The 15,080-nt window shown below is 35.8% G+C and overlaps 2 protein-coding genes across 4 annotated transcripts; one reads left to right on the top strand and one right to left on the bottom strand.

Moving 5' to 3' along the window:
• Window positions 1-1,007: 1,007 nt before the first annotated feature.
• On the top strand, window positions 1,008-8,177 carry LOC129575569 (protein artichoke). The gene is made up of 4 exons (XM_055459374.1): window positions 1,008-2,381; window positions 5,637-6,654; window positions 6,724-6,922; window positions 7,018-8,177. The coding sequence occupies exons 1-4, from the start codon at window positions 2,077-2,079 to the stop codon at window positions 7,803-7,805; spliced, it is 2,310 nt and encodes a 769-aa protein (XP_055315349.1). The 5' UTR covers window positions 1,008-2,076; the 3' UTR covers window positions 7,806-8,177.
• A 118-nt stretch (window positions 8,178-8,295) lies between these two features.
• On the bottom strand, window positions 8,296-14,035 carry LOC129575568 (large proline-rich protein BAG6). Of its 3 annotated transcripts, none has more exons than XM_055459371.1 (14): window positions 13,777-14,035; window positions 13,099-13,190; window positions 12,857-12,974; window positions 12,567-12,772; window positions 12,358-12,483; window positions 12,126-12,287; window positions 11,752-12,050; window positions 11,540-11,669; window positions 10,921-11,320; window positions 10,660-10,851; window positions 9,891-10,597; window positions 9,495-9,795; window positions 9,059-9,408; window positions 8,296-8,964 (listed from the first exon to the last, which is right to left on the bottom strand). In XM_055459371.1, exons 2-14 carry the CDS (start codon window positions 13,162-13,164, stop codon window positions 8,608-8,610), a joined length of 3,414 nt encoding a protein of 1,137 aa, XP_055315346.1. In that variant the 5' UTR covers window positions 13,165-13,190; window positions 13,777-14,035; the 3' UTR covers window positions 8,296-8,607. The 3 variants fall into 3 exon arrangements, with proteins under 3 accessions (XP_055315346.1, XP_055315348.1, XP_055315347.1); XM_055459373.1 differs by lacking the exon at window positions 13,777-14,035 and adding an exon at window positions 13,465-13,710; XM_055459372.1 differs by lacking the exon at window positions 13,777-14,035 and adding an exon at window positions 13,469-13,666.
• Between the last annotated feature and the right edge of the window lie 1,045 nt (window positions 14,036-15,080).

The raw sequence follows: 15,080 nt of genomic DNA, 5'->3' as shown, positions 1-15,080 counted from the left end.
TTTTGTGTTGGTATTTCTGGTAATATACGGAATTCACGGTAATCCGTGAATTTCATAGTATATTGCCGGATCTCCGTTAGAATACATACACGCACAGCACGTCTGCGTTGACAGTTCAATTTTGACGGAGATCCGGTAATATAGTATGAATTTCACGGATTACCGTGAATTTCGTATATTATCAGAAATACCAACACAAAAATGTTGAAAAGTTTTGACAGTGTATCGTTCGTAGCTATAAGAAACTTCAAGCTATGGCAAAATATGCAAACGAACCTATAAAAGTAACGCGAGCGAAGCGAGAAAATTGTTTGCCCTCAAATCGCTTGCGCCCTGTGCATTGCTATCGGTAGAAAAAAGTTCTTGCTCACGCCTTTTCCTTCTAATTTTTTCTAATTTTAATTAGAGCTCGAGCGGCTTTGGCGCTCTCGCACTCGGGTTCGATAAACCCGTTCGGCCCCTGGTAAAAAAGTCCCTGCGTCTGATCACATTGCTTCAAAAGGCATTTTTGTTTTTCAAGATGTCCTCTATAATTTTATCTTTTGCACTATTCGTCTACATTAAGCGGTTGTTGAGTTATAAACAAGAATGTGCGCAAAAACAAAAATTTGACAAAATAAATTATTTGGTTTCCAAATAAGACACATTTTTGACACTTTTAAACTGATTACGTTTCCTGATTTATGTCAACCGTATTTTCCGACTAAACCATAAGGAATCTAGGATTATGAATATTGTTTTAATTATATATGGTCAAAAATCAACCATGTGCCAGTAGTGGGACTACAATTTTGCCCTGGGTAAAATTAATGCATTAGAGGGTTAATTAATATTACTTGGAAAAATGAGAAAAATCTGTGCAATTTTTCTTTGGATCGATGATTCGGTTCAAATATAACGGTAGAAATTTTAACGAAAAGTACAACTACTAAAAGAGAAAACCATGAGTCTGTGAAATTCATCCAAATCATGATCTTTTCAAAAATATATCATTTTTATGGCTCATTCAATTGAAGTTATTGTTTTGGTGCACGAATCGGATGCGAAAAAAAATTGTCTGTCCTGGAGATCGTCATTGTATTTAGATATTTTTTTTTTGAACAGTCATGAATTGAATGAAGATCATGCGAACGCACGGGTGATACATTGATTTGTATGTAGCTCCGTGGCTGTTACGTATTGGGCTATGTCCGCCCATAGAGAACAGATTTGCAAGAGAACTTATCTTTGTACGAAGTCAAAAATGATTGGAAAATTCTAAGACGGGATGTTTGCTATCGGCAGTTTGCTGGTAGTATGTTGCTACAGCTACTGCTATTGGCTCTGACTGTTGCTGTTGCTGCTGCTGTTGTTGCCGCATTCAGAAGAAAATTTTTCGTTCCGAACGTGATTACAAATTACAAATGAGCCCGAACCGAATGTGTGTGTGTGTGTGTGTGTGTGTGTGACTGTGCGGCCGTGTTGTACGTACTACACCATATCCCAATGGAAATACGGTATCAATATTTAGTCAGTTTGTGAACACGTCGTGATGTAGACATATTCAAAGGAGAAATTGTGTTTAATTTGTGTAATTTTTTCGGTCTCCATCAATTGTTTGATGCTCTTCTATTTTCACTCGCACGTTTCGATGTACTTTGATGGGATCGAACGATATACAGTGTGCAAAGTTGAGAAAAAAACATCAAATATTTATTTGTTCAAAAAAGTCGATATTAAGGAATCTAATTTACATGTGAAGGGTAGATCAGTTAATCTGTGCGCAGTGTTGCACAACTATATATTGGGACACGAGATTTTTTTACTTGATTTTATATTTGAGATTTTTTTTTTTGGGTTTATTCATAAATTAAATGAAGCTCGCCGTATTTGCGTTCATAAAGTGTTTTTTATTGGTACATCGCAATTGTGGAAGACTTATTTAGAAAAAAAATGAGATCAATTTATACCGATTGATAACTTATTTAAATTGTCTTGAAAAAAAAAAAAATTCATCGACCCACAGCCAGCACGAGTATCAATCAATCAGAAAAACAATAAACACTTTGGTTTTCAAAATATCGACTAGATAGTAACATGGGAAGTTTAGTGTACACCGTTATGTCAATGGTTCAAGTGGCATCACTCCACTGTTCCATGCGACCAGAAATTTCACCGTGTTCGTGTGCACCGCACGAGTCTTTGAATAATACCATTCACGTAACATGCGAAGGACTCGCCTCGTTTAATCAAGTGTTCGACTCTCTGCAAAATAAATTCAGCACCAAAGACAACATTTGGCTGAAAGTCACCAAGTCACAACTTGACGATTTGGAGACACGAAATTTCAAGGATATGAATATGAATATCACAAAACTATCTCTCAACTACGATGAATTGAGGTAATGATCATCCATTGATTTCCATTGTTTATAATTTAAATGCTTTCAAAATGTATTGGTATTTTGTGGACGATTGTGTGTTAACAATCTTAGTGCGCCATTGCTATTGTTACTGTCGCTATTGATGTTGATTCCCTTTTGAACTTTATACTTGGATTTATTAATACTTGATAACACTTATCATCTATGATGTGCAACTATGTTATGGTTGATTTCAGTTTTCCAAAAGGTTAAATGGAGAAACTGTTGCAAGCCTTGCTTTCACGTTGCAAGTGCATACATAAGAAGAACTATCGACACGTTACAATTCAATTCTAATCCGCTAAATCCAATTGGATCACACATCGACACGGTGTTCACAAGTTCAACGTCTCCATATCAATGGGATCATTTTGACTACTACAAATACAAATCAAATCACATTAAAAATAGTTCAATTTAGAAGAGCTATGGAGATTGTTGTGATCAAATTTTAAGCAAAGAGTGATTTCGTGATTCAAAATCTCGCGCAAATCTTTATCGAGTTAAAAGCTTCCATCATTCACCGAACCCATTAAAATGCTAAATGTTTACAACGAGAGAGAGTGAGAGATAGAGATAGAGATAGAGAGATATAGAGTGATGACAGTTTTAATTGCGTAAGCAATTTTGGCGCCACTCAATACACACTCGCACATACACACTCATTCATGCAATCATTCAATGTTTTTGCTTCATATAGAAAATTCCACGAAAAAAACATTCTAAGAAAAGTATACTTTGTACGGATTATGATCGCAATCATGTTTTTCTCATTTTGCAAATTGAATATTGGAGCCTGTGCGATACTCGATAATATTAAAAAAAAAAAAAAAACAAACAAAGAAATATCTACATTTGATTCGGTGCAAATATTCGTTCGCACAATCAGTTCAAATGAATATATTATTTCATCACACACGAGCGCCATATGTACGTATATTGTATATTAAGCACAAACGCACACCGCTCTCTCTCCTTCTCTCTCATGAGTGGTACATAGCTCAATTTTTAAATGGGGATCAATTGTTGTCAACGAGGTCATAGATCAAATAGGTCGTGTGACAAATTAAATATATATTTTATATATCTACATAGATATAATTTAAAATATATATCGATAGCACACCTATAAATCTTACACTGCCACGTATCTCAGACGATGTGCAGATATAAATCGACACAGATATGGATATAAACCGTTTTTAACATGAGTACTTCACATTACCAAGTTCATTATTGACGATTGATTTTTCACAAAAATCTTACGATTTGATAGACTACAAGCGGTCAGCGGATGCATCGTCATCGTTTGCATTCTATGACGCCCCCAGTATTCTTGTTCTATGTGCTGACAGTGAAGCAAAATTGAAATCCTAAAACTGTACAAAACTGTGCTGTTACATTTTTGGGGTTTTTGACCTGTTAAAATATCCTTTTTGTGTCATTGGTACAAAATTTATTGTGTGATAGCTTATAATCGTTGTCACCAAAGTTCGCATGAAATGCGAAAACATACAAATAACTCTGATGATCAAACATCCATGCACCGCGTGATCTCTTTGAAACAAACAAACAAACAAACAAACAAATGATGTATATATTTTCTATTGGTTGAAGAATGAAACACCTAAAACACTTTATGCTTATTTACTCCGCACGAGGAAATATTGGAATCTCGTTAAAATTAATGAACTATCTATAAATGATATGCAAAGAATACACATCTAAATATTACAGGATATTTGCGTTCTAACCATATTTATTATATTCATTGCATTTGAGTATTGATTCAATCATATGCTTGTGCGAATGATATATGTTTTAATTTAACAAGCCGTCATCTATTGCCAGCACATGAATGATTTTTTTTTTGTTCAGAGAATATGGGCAACACTATGAAAAAGTAAATGAAAAAAATGGCTAAGGTTCTGACAACACAACCGGCAACACATTTTCTCATGTGATTCAGAAGACAACAAAAGGAGATAATTCGAAGTGATTTCGAATCAATACCCACTCGTATTCGATGTATACATGTGACAGATTCGTAAACGGATGCTCTGTCCATCGATTGAGAGAGTGTGTGACCTAAGCAATCAAGTGGCGTCTAAAATGGTGACTTGTCGGGCGACACTTTTTTGTATTCAAATTTGTTATTATTGCTCAGTCCAGTGCTAGATATTCTTTATCGCTTATCAGTCGTTTATACACACATACACACATCTAGTTTCGGACAGTCAAATTTGTTTTCTTTCAATTTTCTTTTCTTTTTTTTTCGTAGTATGTTTTAATTACATTATTTGAAAACATGTGTACAAGTAGGCCAGTTTTCGATTGTTTCATTCATAACAATTTAGTCAGATAGAATAAATGACATTGATAAGTGTTCACAGGGTAGAATAATCATTTAAATAGTGAAATTCTAAATGTAAAAATCCTTTGACTGAACACATACGCGGATGCCATGCTTTCATCAAGCGGTTTACTTTGATTTGATTACCAATAATCGTCCAAAAATTGGCGTCGTTGTGCAAGCAATCAATTGAAATTGTATATTTAAATGTTGAAGACTTTTTCAATTTGTACTGATGAATCGGAAAATTCAATCTCATATTACCGGATAAATGACAAAAACAAAATACAAATGAGAGGAAATTGAAAATACATTTGAAATCAAATCAAAGCGCGAACATCTAAAAATAAAAGTTCGTAGCAATTCAATGAGATATCTGGCAAATTACAGAGCAGAAAGTCTCCAAGAAAAATTCTTATTTTTAATTAATTAGAAAAGCATTTTCTAATAAATTGATTGCTTCCGAAATAGTGATTCGAATTTGAATCACATTGAAACGATTTTCCCCTATAAATACAAACCGTAGTGATTCTGAAATGAATTTATAGTAAATGGAATCAATTGAGATTTTTTTATGCCGTTAATTCGACACATGTCAATGAGATAATAAATCGCAACAACTCTTCCGTTGAATTGATTTCGATTCGTTAACGTTATGACTAGGTAAAGAAAAAAAAAAAGAGAAGATTTTATCGAATCAAAGGCGATGCCGCTCTTTATATTGAAAGAGCTCGTAATCAGAAGAAAAAAACGTATACGCGAAGAATATTTGCTCATAATGAACTGAGAACGTTTTATTACAAACATATAGATATACGATGATATTTATTGCTGTATTCAATTAAATTATTATTATTTTCTTTACATTTGATGAATTTCAGAACTCTTCCAGAGTCATCATTTCGAAATTTGAGCAATTTGGGTACCTTCAGTTTATCGGATAATCATTTGGAGGAGATACCGCGACACATTTTTTTGCACATGCCAAAAATTGTCACTATGGATTTAGGCCATGGACGCATCAGGACAATTTTCACCGACGACTTTCGTAGCTTGAACGAAATTCGATATTTGATTTTGGTCAATAATAATATACGGCTTGTTGAAAAAGAATCGATACCAAGAACATTACGATTTTTACATTTGGGCCGAAATAATTTAACATCTTTAAATGGAACACTGCGCGACAATGCGCACATGGAAGTTTTATTTTTGAACGAAAATAATTTGACAAGTCTTGACGGTGAATTACCCATAAAATCAACATTTTTCAAATCGTTAATCGTTCACCATAACAAACTGCAACATTTACCGCAGGATTTAACCATGTTTATGTACTTGGACGCAGTATACATCTCCGACAATGAACTGAAAAGTTTGAATGGAGTTTTTCGGAATGCATCGTTGATGCAAACGTTGTCTGCTCACAATAATAAAATCGAATATTTGGCTGAGGACGAATTTCTCTACACTACTGACTTGCAAGAACTCGATGTAGCCAACAATTTTATTCGTGCCATAAACGATTCATTGCTTACGTTGAAAAAAGTGCGAATTTGCAATTTTTCACGGAATCACGTGGATGAGTTATCATTGAACGAATTCCGTGGATTGAGAGAATTACAAGTGGTGGATTTGTCATATAATCGAATCGAAAGGCTAACCGGTCGTCTGAAAAATGTTGTCGATCAAGATTTGTATTTCATTGAATTGCGTTTGGATAATAATTTATTGAAGACACTAGATGGTGCCATGATGAATTTAAACCGACTAAAGACGCTTGATGTTTCGTATAACAAACTCAAATGGATATCGCGGGAGGATTTGATTGGATTAGATGATCTTGAATCGCTGGACATATCACACAATTATTTGCAAACATTGGAAGAGACCTCAATGGTATATCTGATTGAATGTGTGTGCAGCATATTAGGTGTAAATAAATTGATTATTCTTCTTGTTTTGCAGACATTCCTTCCCAAACTCGAGAAACTGTTTTGTTCGTACAATAATCTATCTAAATTGGAGCGTGATTTCCATGGTTTACCGGGCTTGTGCTTTGCTGATCTATCAAATAATCACATTACACAAATTTCACCGGAACTTGTATCTAAGACACGATGCAATAGTCACGGTGTCATTAACAAATTGGAAATCTTATTACAAGGTTTGTGTTATTACTTGTTTGTCACATTTGATTTGTTTGGTCCATTAACTGCATATTAAAATTGAAATATTCGTTTAATTTGGAAATTATTACAGAAAATCCAATTCTCTGTATGGACGAACTATCGAAGCTGTTTGCAGTAATGGAGGCACAAGAAACACGATTACTGGGCATTGCGCATTGTATCGTTCCAAAAGAAGAAGAAATTCCTATTATTGAACCGCTGTTTGTACCACCAAGTGCACCATTAACACCACAAGTAGTAGTAGAAGATAAATCAATATCGGAAATGCCAGCACAATTGACGAAAATAATTGAAAAACCACAAGATGAGCTTCAGTTCAATGGTGTAATGGTGGCTCCCAACGATGTGCCCTCTTTGATTCTGTCTTCACTAATGAAATCTGCTGCGGTTTCCATAACCGACCAGCCCATTAAAGAGATCATTTTAACGACAACTGAAACTCCAATGCCAAATCCCGATGAGAATAACATTGATATCATAACTCGTACGGAACCATCGATCGAACTAATTGAATCGAGTGTGTTGACCACAGTTCCGGACACAGTACCCTTGATTGCTGAAAATGTTACTGTACACAATAAATTGGAAAATCTGACAGTATTAGAAACAACACCGTCACCCAATCCCAAATCATTTATACTACAAACAACAGAGACTCCAGAAATATCAAAACTATCCACATCACCGTCAATAGCCGAAATTATTTTGGGCGAATCGGAATCAGTTTCAAAAAGCCCAGAACCAGATAACTATATTTATGAAACATTTTCGCCAATTTCGCCCGTCAACACTGGAGCCATATCATCACTTCAACGAAATGAACATCTAGTTTTACCCGAAGAACCGCCGGCTGCATAGACCATTTCAAATGAATATACAATTTACGATAAAAGATAGAAACTAGATTAAGACAAAATGAAGATTAATCAACTTTTCAGCGAAAATGAATGTGTTTTAGTATTTAATTTTAGGTTACGGAATCTCTAATATGTTTTTTAGCTTTGAAATTGATTTAGATGAAAAACCATGCAGATTTTTTTCTAGTTCAAAAATTGTGACCACATTGAATCATGTTTTATGTGTAAGAAATTCATATTTGAAACCCTAAATATTTAGTTTAAGCCGAAATTATCAAATACTTTATTTAAATCGTAAAAAAAACTTTGATAGATGAAAACTGAGTTTGATGGAAAATGGTACAATAAAACGATTCGTTTACATTTAGCTAAATATTTTGCATTTAATCTGTTGCCTTTGACATTTCGTTGGTCTTAATTTGATGTTTTTAATTTTAAATGTTTCAATTTTTTTTGTCCTTTTTTATGTTAATGCATTTGCAAATTATTAATTTTTTTGTTGTTGTTGCGAAATTTATTTTTTTTTTAAAGAAAAACGATAAACAATTTTCGATACCATTTTTATATATAGTTAAATTTTTATGTTGAACCTGCAGATGGGAGGGAGGGCCACTCCAGAAATGAGATTAACACCAGCAAAATGACGATGTTTTGTTATTTTTTGTTTTTGTTTTTATTTAATATTTGGTAATAATATTTGATGACGATAAAATTGCTTGTTTTCATCGACTGTCATGTTCATTTGTAAAGTGGCTCACGGGGGACTGCGGTAGACATGATATATTAGAGAAATATGATTACTTCTATTTATTCTTGCTAATCCATTTGGAACAATTCGGGAATCGTTCTGGTGTGAAGTCTGAGTCGGTGCGAATTCGGTTTTGAACGTGATTCAATAGTGCCTGTTCATACGGCTCTTGTATGTGTTGATTCGACGAAATTGCTTCATCCAATGAAGCGGCTGTACTCGCCACAGAAGCTGAAGACGTGGATGATGATGCAGCGCCGCCATGTGATATGCGTGATTGCAAAACTTGACGTACCGTCTGTGGCAAAATGTTATTTGGCTCAGCTGCTAATGGTTTCGTGTTATTGATTAATTTGCGACGTTTAGATGACATTCCCGAAATGTACGCATCACTGAATGGTCTTTGTGGGCTCTGTGAAATATTTTTTTTTTGATAAACGAAAAACCCAATGTCTGGTATCAGTTATCAATTTCAAATAATGTTATTGTAAATTAGGCATACATACCTGTCGTCGTTGACGTGATATATCGCGTGTTATGATCGGTAACCACGGGGCTGGGAAATTGTTGTGCCAACTTTCCGAACCAAATGTAATCGTTGGCAATGGCTCAACATCTTCGGCTGGTTCACTTGCTTCGGCGCCCATAGATTCGTTGTTTGCCTCATCATCAATATCCGTTTCCATCAGTTCACTTTGACGTTGATCAGTTGGTGTTGGCGGTGGCGGCCGACGTATAACCAAAAATTCGATTACGTCTACTGAATCAAGTCGAATTTCTTGGAATCGTCGCAGAATTTCTTCATTTAAATGACGTCTTAGCCACTGCAATGCAACCCGAGACGTCTCCTCATTCACTGTTATTTAAAAACAATTAACATTGAGTGATACGTGTCAAGCTAATTTTTTATTTGTTATTGTTGTTGTTATTTATGAAAATTACCGTTTGTAGCAAAAATGCTCGTGAATATTGCCTCGACCACGTTTTTCAGATAGTCCTGTGTACTAGGGCGACCGATCGAATGAAGCAATATGACAATGAATCGTTTAGAGAATACAACCATTTCACGCAACAGCCGCGTGCCAAACTCAACCGATTCGTCGTCTCGAATTAAATTGATGATAAATGGCAATGTTCTACGTATTAAATTTTCAATTGAAGCTCTTGCATCATAGTCTGGTATGCTCAGCTCCGGCAATAATGAGAAGAAACGATTGAGAAGTGAAATTACGTGGTTCACCGCCTTTAAAATGAAAATTTTGAATGAACAGAAGAAAAACAACAGAGTGTCAATATGTATGTATACGATATGATGGAAATAGGTTTCAGTTAATTTACCAATGTTACATTCTCTTCGTTTGGGCCCGAGCTGAGTGACAGCTTCATTATCAAGAATTCGCGCAGCTCGCTTCGGATACGATTCAACGTTGATGGAGTGGGAGATACATTGACCAAATCGCGAATTTGCAACTGAATTTGATTTGAACCAAAGATCGGAATCACTGTGTTCAATTGTGCATCATTCAAGCTTCCGTGAGCTGGCACAGATGCGTTTGATTGGACAGATGTTTGTTGAGGCTGTGTTGGTGTGCTAGTTGTAGTAGGTACCGGCGCGGATCGATTCATGTGGCCATGCAAATGACTGCTAAGGAAATTCGCAAAGCGAACTGAATTCGGAACGGTGCGCTGAATATGCACTTGTGGTGTTCGTTGAATGCTTATACGATTGGTGCGTGGTTGTTGTGGCTGTTGTTGCTGTTGCTGCTGCTGTTGTTGTTGTTGTTGCTGTTGCTGCGGTGGCTGCTGCTGCTGCTGTTGTTGTTGTTGTTGTTGTTGTTGTTGTTGATGATTTTCGGAATCGTGTATGTGGTGGCTATTGCATGGTAAATAACGGTCAAACGATGAAAGTTGCATAGCTGGTCGCAGATTCCGAATTTGACCGACTGGTATACCAGTCGTCGCATGTGCCTGAGGTCTTGCGGTGGATCGTGTCTGGGTCGATGTTGTCGGATGCGTGGCCGTTGTAACTCGGAATTGACTGCGCTCTGGGATCAAAGCAAATAATTTATTGAATTGTGCTGATTTAAAAATGGAATATAATGATTACCTGTCTCGGAATTTGTGCTGTTCGTCGTTGCACCTGTTGAGCTTGCTCCCTGTTGTGGCTGTTGCTGGATTTCAATCTGTGATTCAAAACCAACCGGAGCATTTTGATTGATTTCAACATGAACATCTGCGTTTGCGGGCACCGAATCCATCACAGCTTGAATTAATCGAGCTACTGGGAATTGAGTCGCAGCTAAAAGATCGAAATCGATATTTTATGATTCGATTGAAAATCGTTCATTTGCCAATAATGCTTATGTACCTGTTCGTAGTGATTGCGAAATATTCTCGTTGGAACCTCGACTAGTGGCGTTTGATTGGGTCGAAGCTGCTGCCGCAGCCGTTTCGCCTGCATTTCGGGAAGTATTATTGTTGGCCGTGGCGTTGTTGTTGTTGTTGTTGTTGTTATTATTATTTGTGTTGTTATTTCCGTTCGTATCGGCACGGCGCGGCAAATGGTGAATCATGCTCGGTATGGCAAATCCAGAGCTAACGAATGCCGACTGTTCAACCAAGATTGGACGACAGCAAAGATGTCGAGGTGTATTTTGTGACAAATCTAACATCAAATCACTAATAGCGTGTTGAGCGTGCGAAAAGTAATGAAGAGCTTCAGAAACCCGATCAAAGATACGTTGTGCATTTTCCCGGGCACTTGAATCCTGAAAAATCATTAGAACATTCCAGGTTCAAATAAGTTTGAAACATTATATTTTTCTAGACTTTTCAAATGAACAGACACTTTGCTGTGATTAATGTAGTAAGTATAAATGCATTAAATTTCACTGCTGCTCACTCATGGTAAAATTCCAATGGACACGTGTATAAAATAATCTCTTTGAGTTTGCTTGAAAACTATTGCAATGGAATTAAAAACTTACATTTTCTTCGAATGTTGGCTCGTTCTGCAATATATCATAATACTGCTGTATGAATGGTTCAAGACGATTTTGCACAGTGCGCATCTGTTGAACAACTTCAGCCAATGTTTGTGGGCTCGTCGTTTGTTGCCTAATAATATCCAAATGATTGGTTAGTTGGTGGAATCCCTTTTGAAAAATCTATTTTGTTTAGCATGTTTTTGTCTACTTACGAGTTTCCAGTGGCTGTGTCTTCGCTTGATTCGCTCGAATTCGGTTCAGATGATTGAGTTTGATTTGTTGATGTTGAGCTTGAAGAGCTTGTTGTTGAATTTGCCGATGTACTACTGCTTGACGATGCCGAATTTAAATTTGCACTTGGACTTTGACTAACGCCAATAACCCGAACTGTTGGATTGCCCAAAGCGGTGGCATTCATTTCAATTGATGGTGCTGTGGCGCCAAAAACCAACGGAATGGTCGCTTGTGTGGTTCCATTAACAGAATCAACTGTTATATTTGGTAACCCATTCTAAAACAATTCAAATCGTACATAAGTTAAAGCCCAACAACATGGTATTTTGAAAAGTAATGTTAACTGTAACACCTGTTGAAAGGCAGCTGAAACGGCCCCTTGAAACAATTGAACCACATTTTGCACGTCTTGTTGCGGAACGTCAGCATCACTAACGGCTGATATGCCAACTTCAAATACAGTCGACTCCATTGTTTGCTGTGCCAAAATGTCCATGTCCGTATTATTCAATCCCTGCAACACAAAGAATAGATTGTTAGATGGATATTGGAATAGTCTCATATGAATGTGTATGTAAACTTACTCTCTCAGGATTTTCCAAGTAGGCGCCGATATTGTTGGCACAATTCAGCATGTGTCGAGCCACAGTGATTCTGTTCATACACAATGTTGATGACGGATTCATAGAGTGTGTAATTGATTGTGATGTCTTGAAATTAAGTAGAAAGAATATAAGATAAGAATATGGTGTGTCTGTACAATGTACATTGTCCTATGATTAATTGTACTTACTCCACTGTTTGTATTCATTGGAATCGCCATTGCGCCAAGTACGGTACCGTCCAAAACGTGAATGAATGGCACATTATTTCGGCCACTGTCATTGTTGCGATGTCGATCGTTCGTGGTAGAGTCTGTGTTGTTACTACTGCTACTGCCACCACGCGTTGAACCAGGTGGCGGACGCTGAACCAAATGTATCACCTTTCCATTAACATCTACCGGAATTCAATCATTATTTGATTATTATTATTCACATAGAACCATAGCCAAGTATTGTATAGATTTGAAAATGTACTCACTGTAATCGCTAAGTGGATGATCATCGTTCATAACCCGTCCGCAATAGATGAGTCTTTGTAGGTCAATTTCCACATTGGTCTTTTCATGAATGCGCTCTTTGAGCTGTCTAACGGTGATCTATTGACATAAAGTAAAATATACCAAGTGAACACCAATTTCGTAATTATTTCATATCATTTCGTTTGATTTTTTCAATGATTCGTCGAAAAATTCAAGAAAAACACAAATAAAAGAAGCTTACGTCATCTTCAACAGAGAATTCATGATCCTGTGAATCCAATGTTTTAACTCGCAAATTTATCACCATATTGAGTAAATGTTCGCCAAATTCGCCTAAAAACCAAATACACAATCGTGAATTTTATAACAACTATAACTGAACTATTGTTACAAAGAGGACACAAAATATAGCTAAACACAAAAATTATTCAGAAATGAACTTGAAAACATAACCAAAAATGAATTTTCACGAGAAATGTTCCGATTTCACAATATATACGATAATACATTGTAGTCATGACGAAAAAAAGCGACTTCGGTCGGAACAATCGAGGTTCCAGTAATTATTCATAGAGCATTCATTTCGATTTTGTTACATTAATCATACAAACTTTAGCTGAATATGGAATGTGCACAAAGAATGTGAAAAATAAAATTAAAAACAAATTGACAATGTAATATCTAGACGCCTTTTTCAAAATGTCTTCAATAATTTCATGTGCACGGACATAAATAAGATTTTTTTATTCACAAACACACTAATCGCCTTTCGTGTAACATATACAGACACACGAATACAGAATAAGCGTGAGTGAGAATGAGAGGTAGGTAGATAGACAGTGGATGTTTGTGTGTGTGTGTAGAAGAGAGGAAGAGAAAGAGGGAGCGATAAATGGAGAAATTTCATATGAACACTTACGCTAAATAGAGCTAAATTAAAAGTTGAAATTGCCAATTGATTATTTGAATTCGTGGTTATTGTTTGGTCCTATCTACGAAAATGTTTATTGTATCTCGGATTCCTTTGCAAAGTAACAAATTCGAAGGAAGATATTTATAAAACTTTTTTGTACGGTGTCAGTCCAGACACAAAAAGCTACAATGAAAAACCTCTATTCTAAATAGAAGGAATGCGTGTACTGTCAAAATAAAAAAGTATGGCGACGTTCAACAGAGACGACAGTACGAAGTGCGTTCAATGACATTTTACGAAAAGACCTTTACGAATATTTTTGAACATTTGCAATTGAATTTGACGGTTGGAAATGTATATGAACCATCAATAAATTTGTTGTTGATTTTTCATTTTGATTTGCATGGAACAAAGAATAGTACAATTGTTTCTATAGTTTTGATGAACGTTGAATATCTTGTCTATTTTCAATGCGAACATATACACGTTAAATCACACAAGAAAATGTCAGTTACGTTCGAATTTAATGACAATTAATTTAATAAGTCCATAATTGAAATCCTTTTTCCCAGTCGATTTTTGTTGCATTAATGAACCAATTTAGTTTACAAATAAAAAGAATTACATTGGTAATCCCGAACTTTTCCGTACCGTTGGCCTGCGTTGTCTGTAGGTACTTTTGGTTATTTTTTGTGAATTTTCTTGAAATAAAGGCAGCGAAAATATAATAATAAAAATAATGAGAAAAATCGGTCACTTTAACTAAAACTTCGACAATTTTGTATGAGAGGTACCCGTAAACCGATTCCTATTGGCTTCAAACTTTTTGAGTCTTCATTTTTTTGGAGGAAAAATAAGATTCTGAAAGTTTCATGTTGATCGCATTTGCAGAAGTTTGATTTTTTGTCCTCAATTTTTGTCGAAATTTTCTTGGAAAAAATTTAGGGCCCAAAACCAAACTTCTGCGAATGCGATCAACATGAAACTTTCAGAATCTTATTTTTCTCCCAAAAAATGAAATCCTAGAAAGTTTGAAGTCAATCAGAGTCGATTTACAGGTACCTCCCATACAAAAGTGTCAATTTTTCGAGGTTTTTCTTAGGGCAAGTACCCCAGGATCAAATCGAAAATGGCTCATCTTCGAACTTAAACTAAGTTTTTCGAATACAAAACTTTTGGCGTTTCCAGATTTTGATTATCTCAATTATTTTTTGAGTTATCGTGTTAACACACACCAACGACGACGACGACAACGACGACAATGACGACGGCACACGAACGGAAAAGTGTCTCAAAAAGTTTTCTACGCG

Source organism: Sitodiplosis mosellana, unplaced genomic scaffold (genome assembly GCF_009176505.1).
Source record: "Sitodiplosis mosellana isolate CC-2019 unplaced genomic scaffold, AAFC_SMos_1.0 Smas_scaffold_6167, whole genome shotgun sequence".
NCBI classification, from domain to species: Eukaryota; Metazoa; Arthropoda; class Insecta; order Diptera; family Cecidomyiidae; genus Sitodiplosis; species Sitodiplosis mosellana.
This window is presented reverse-complemented; position numbering and strand designations above follow the sequence as displayed.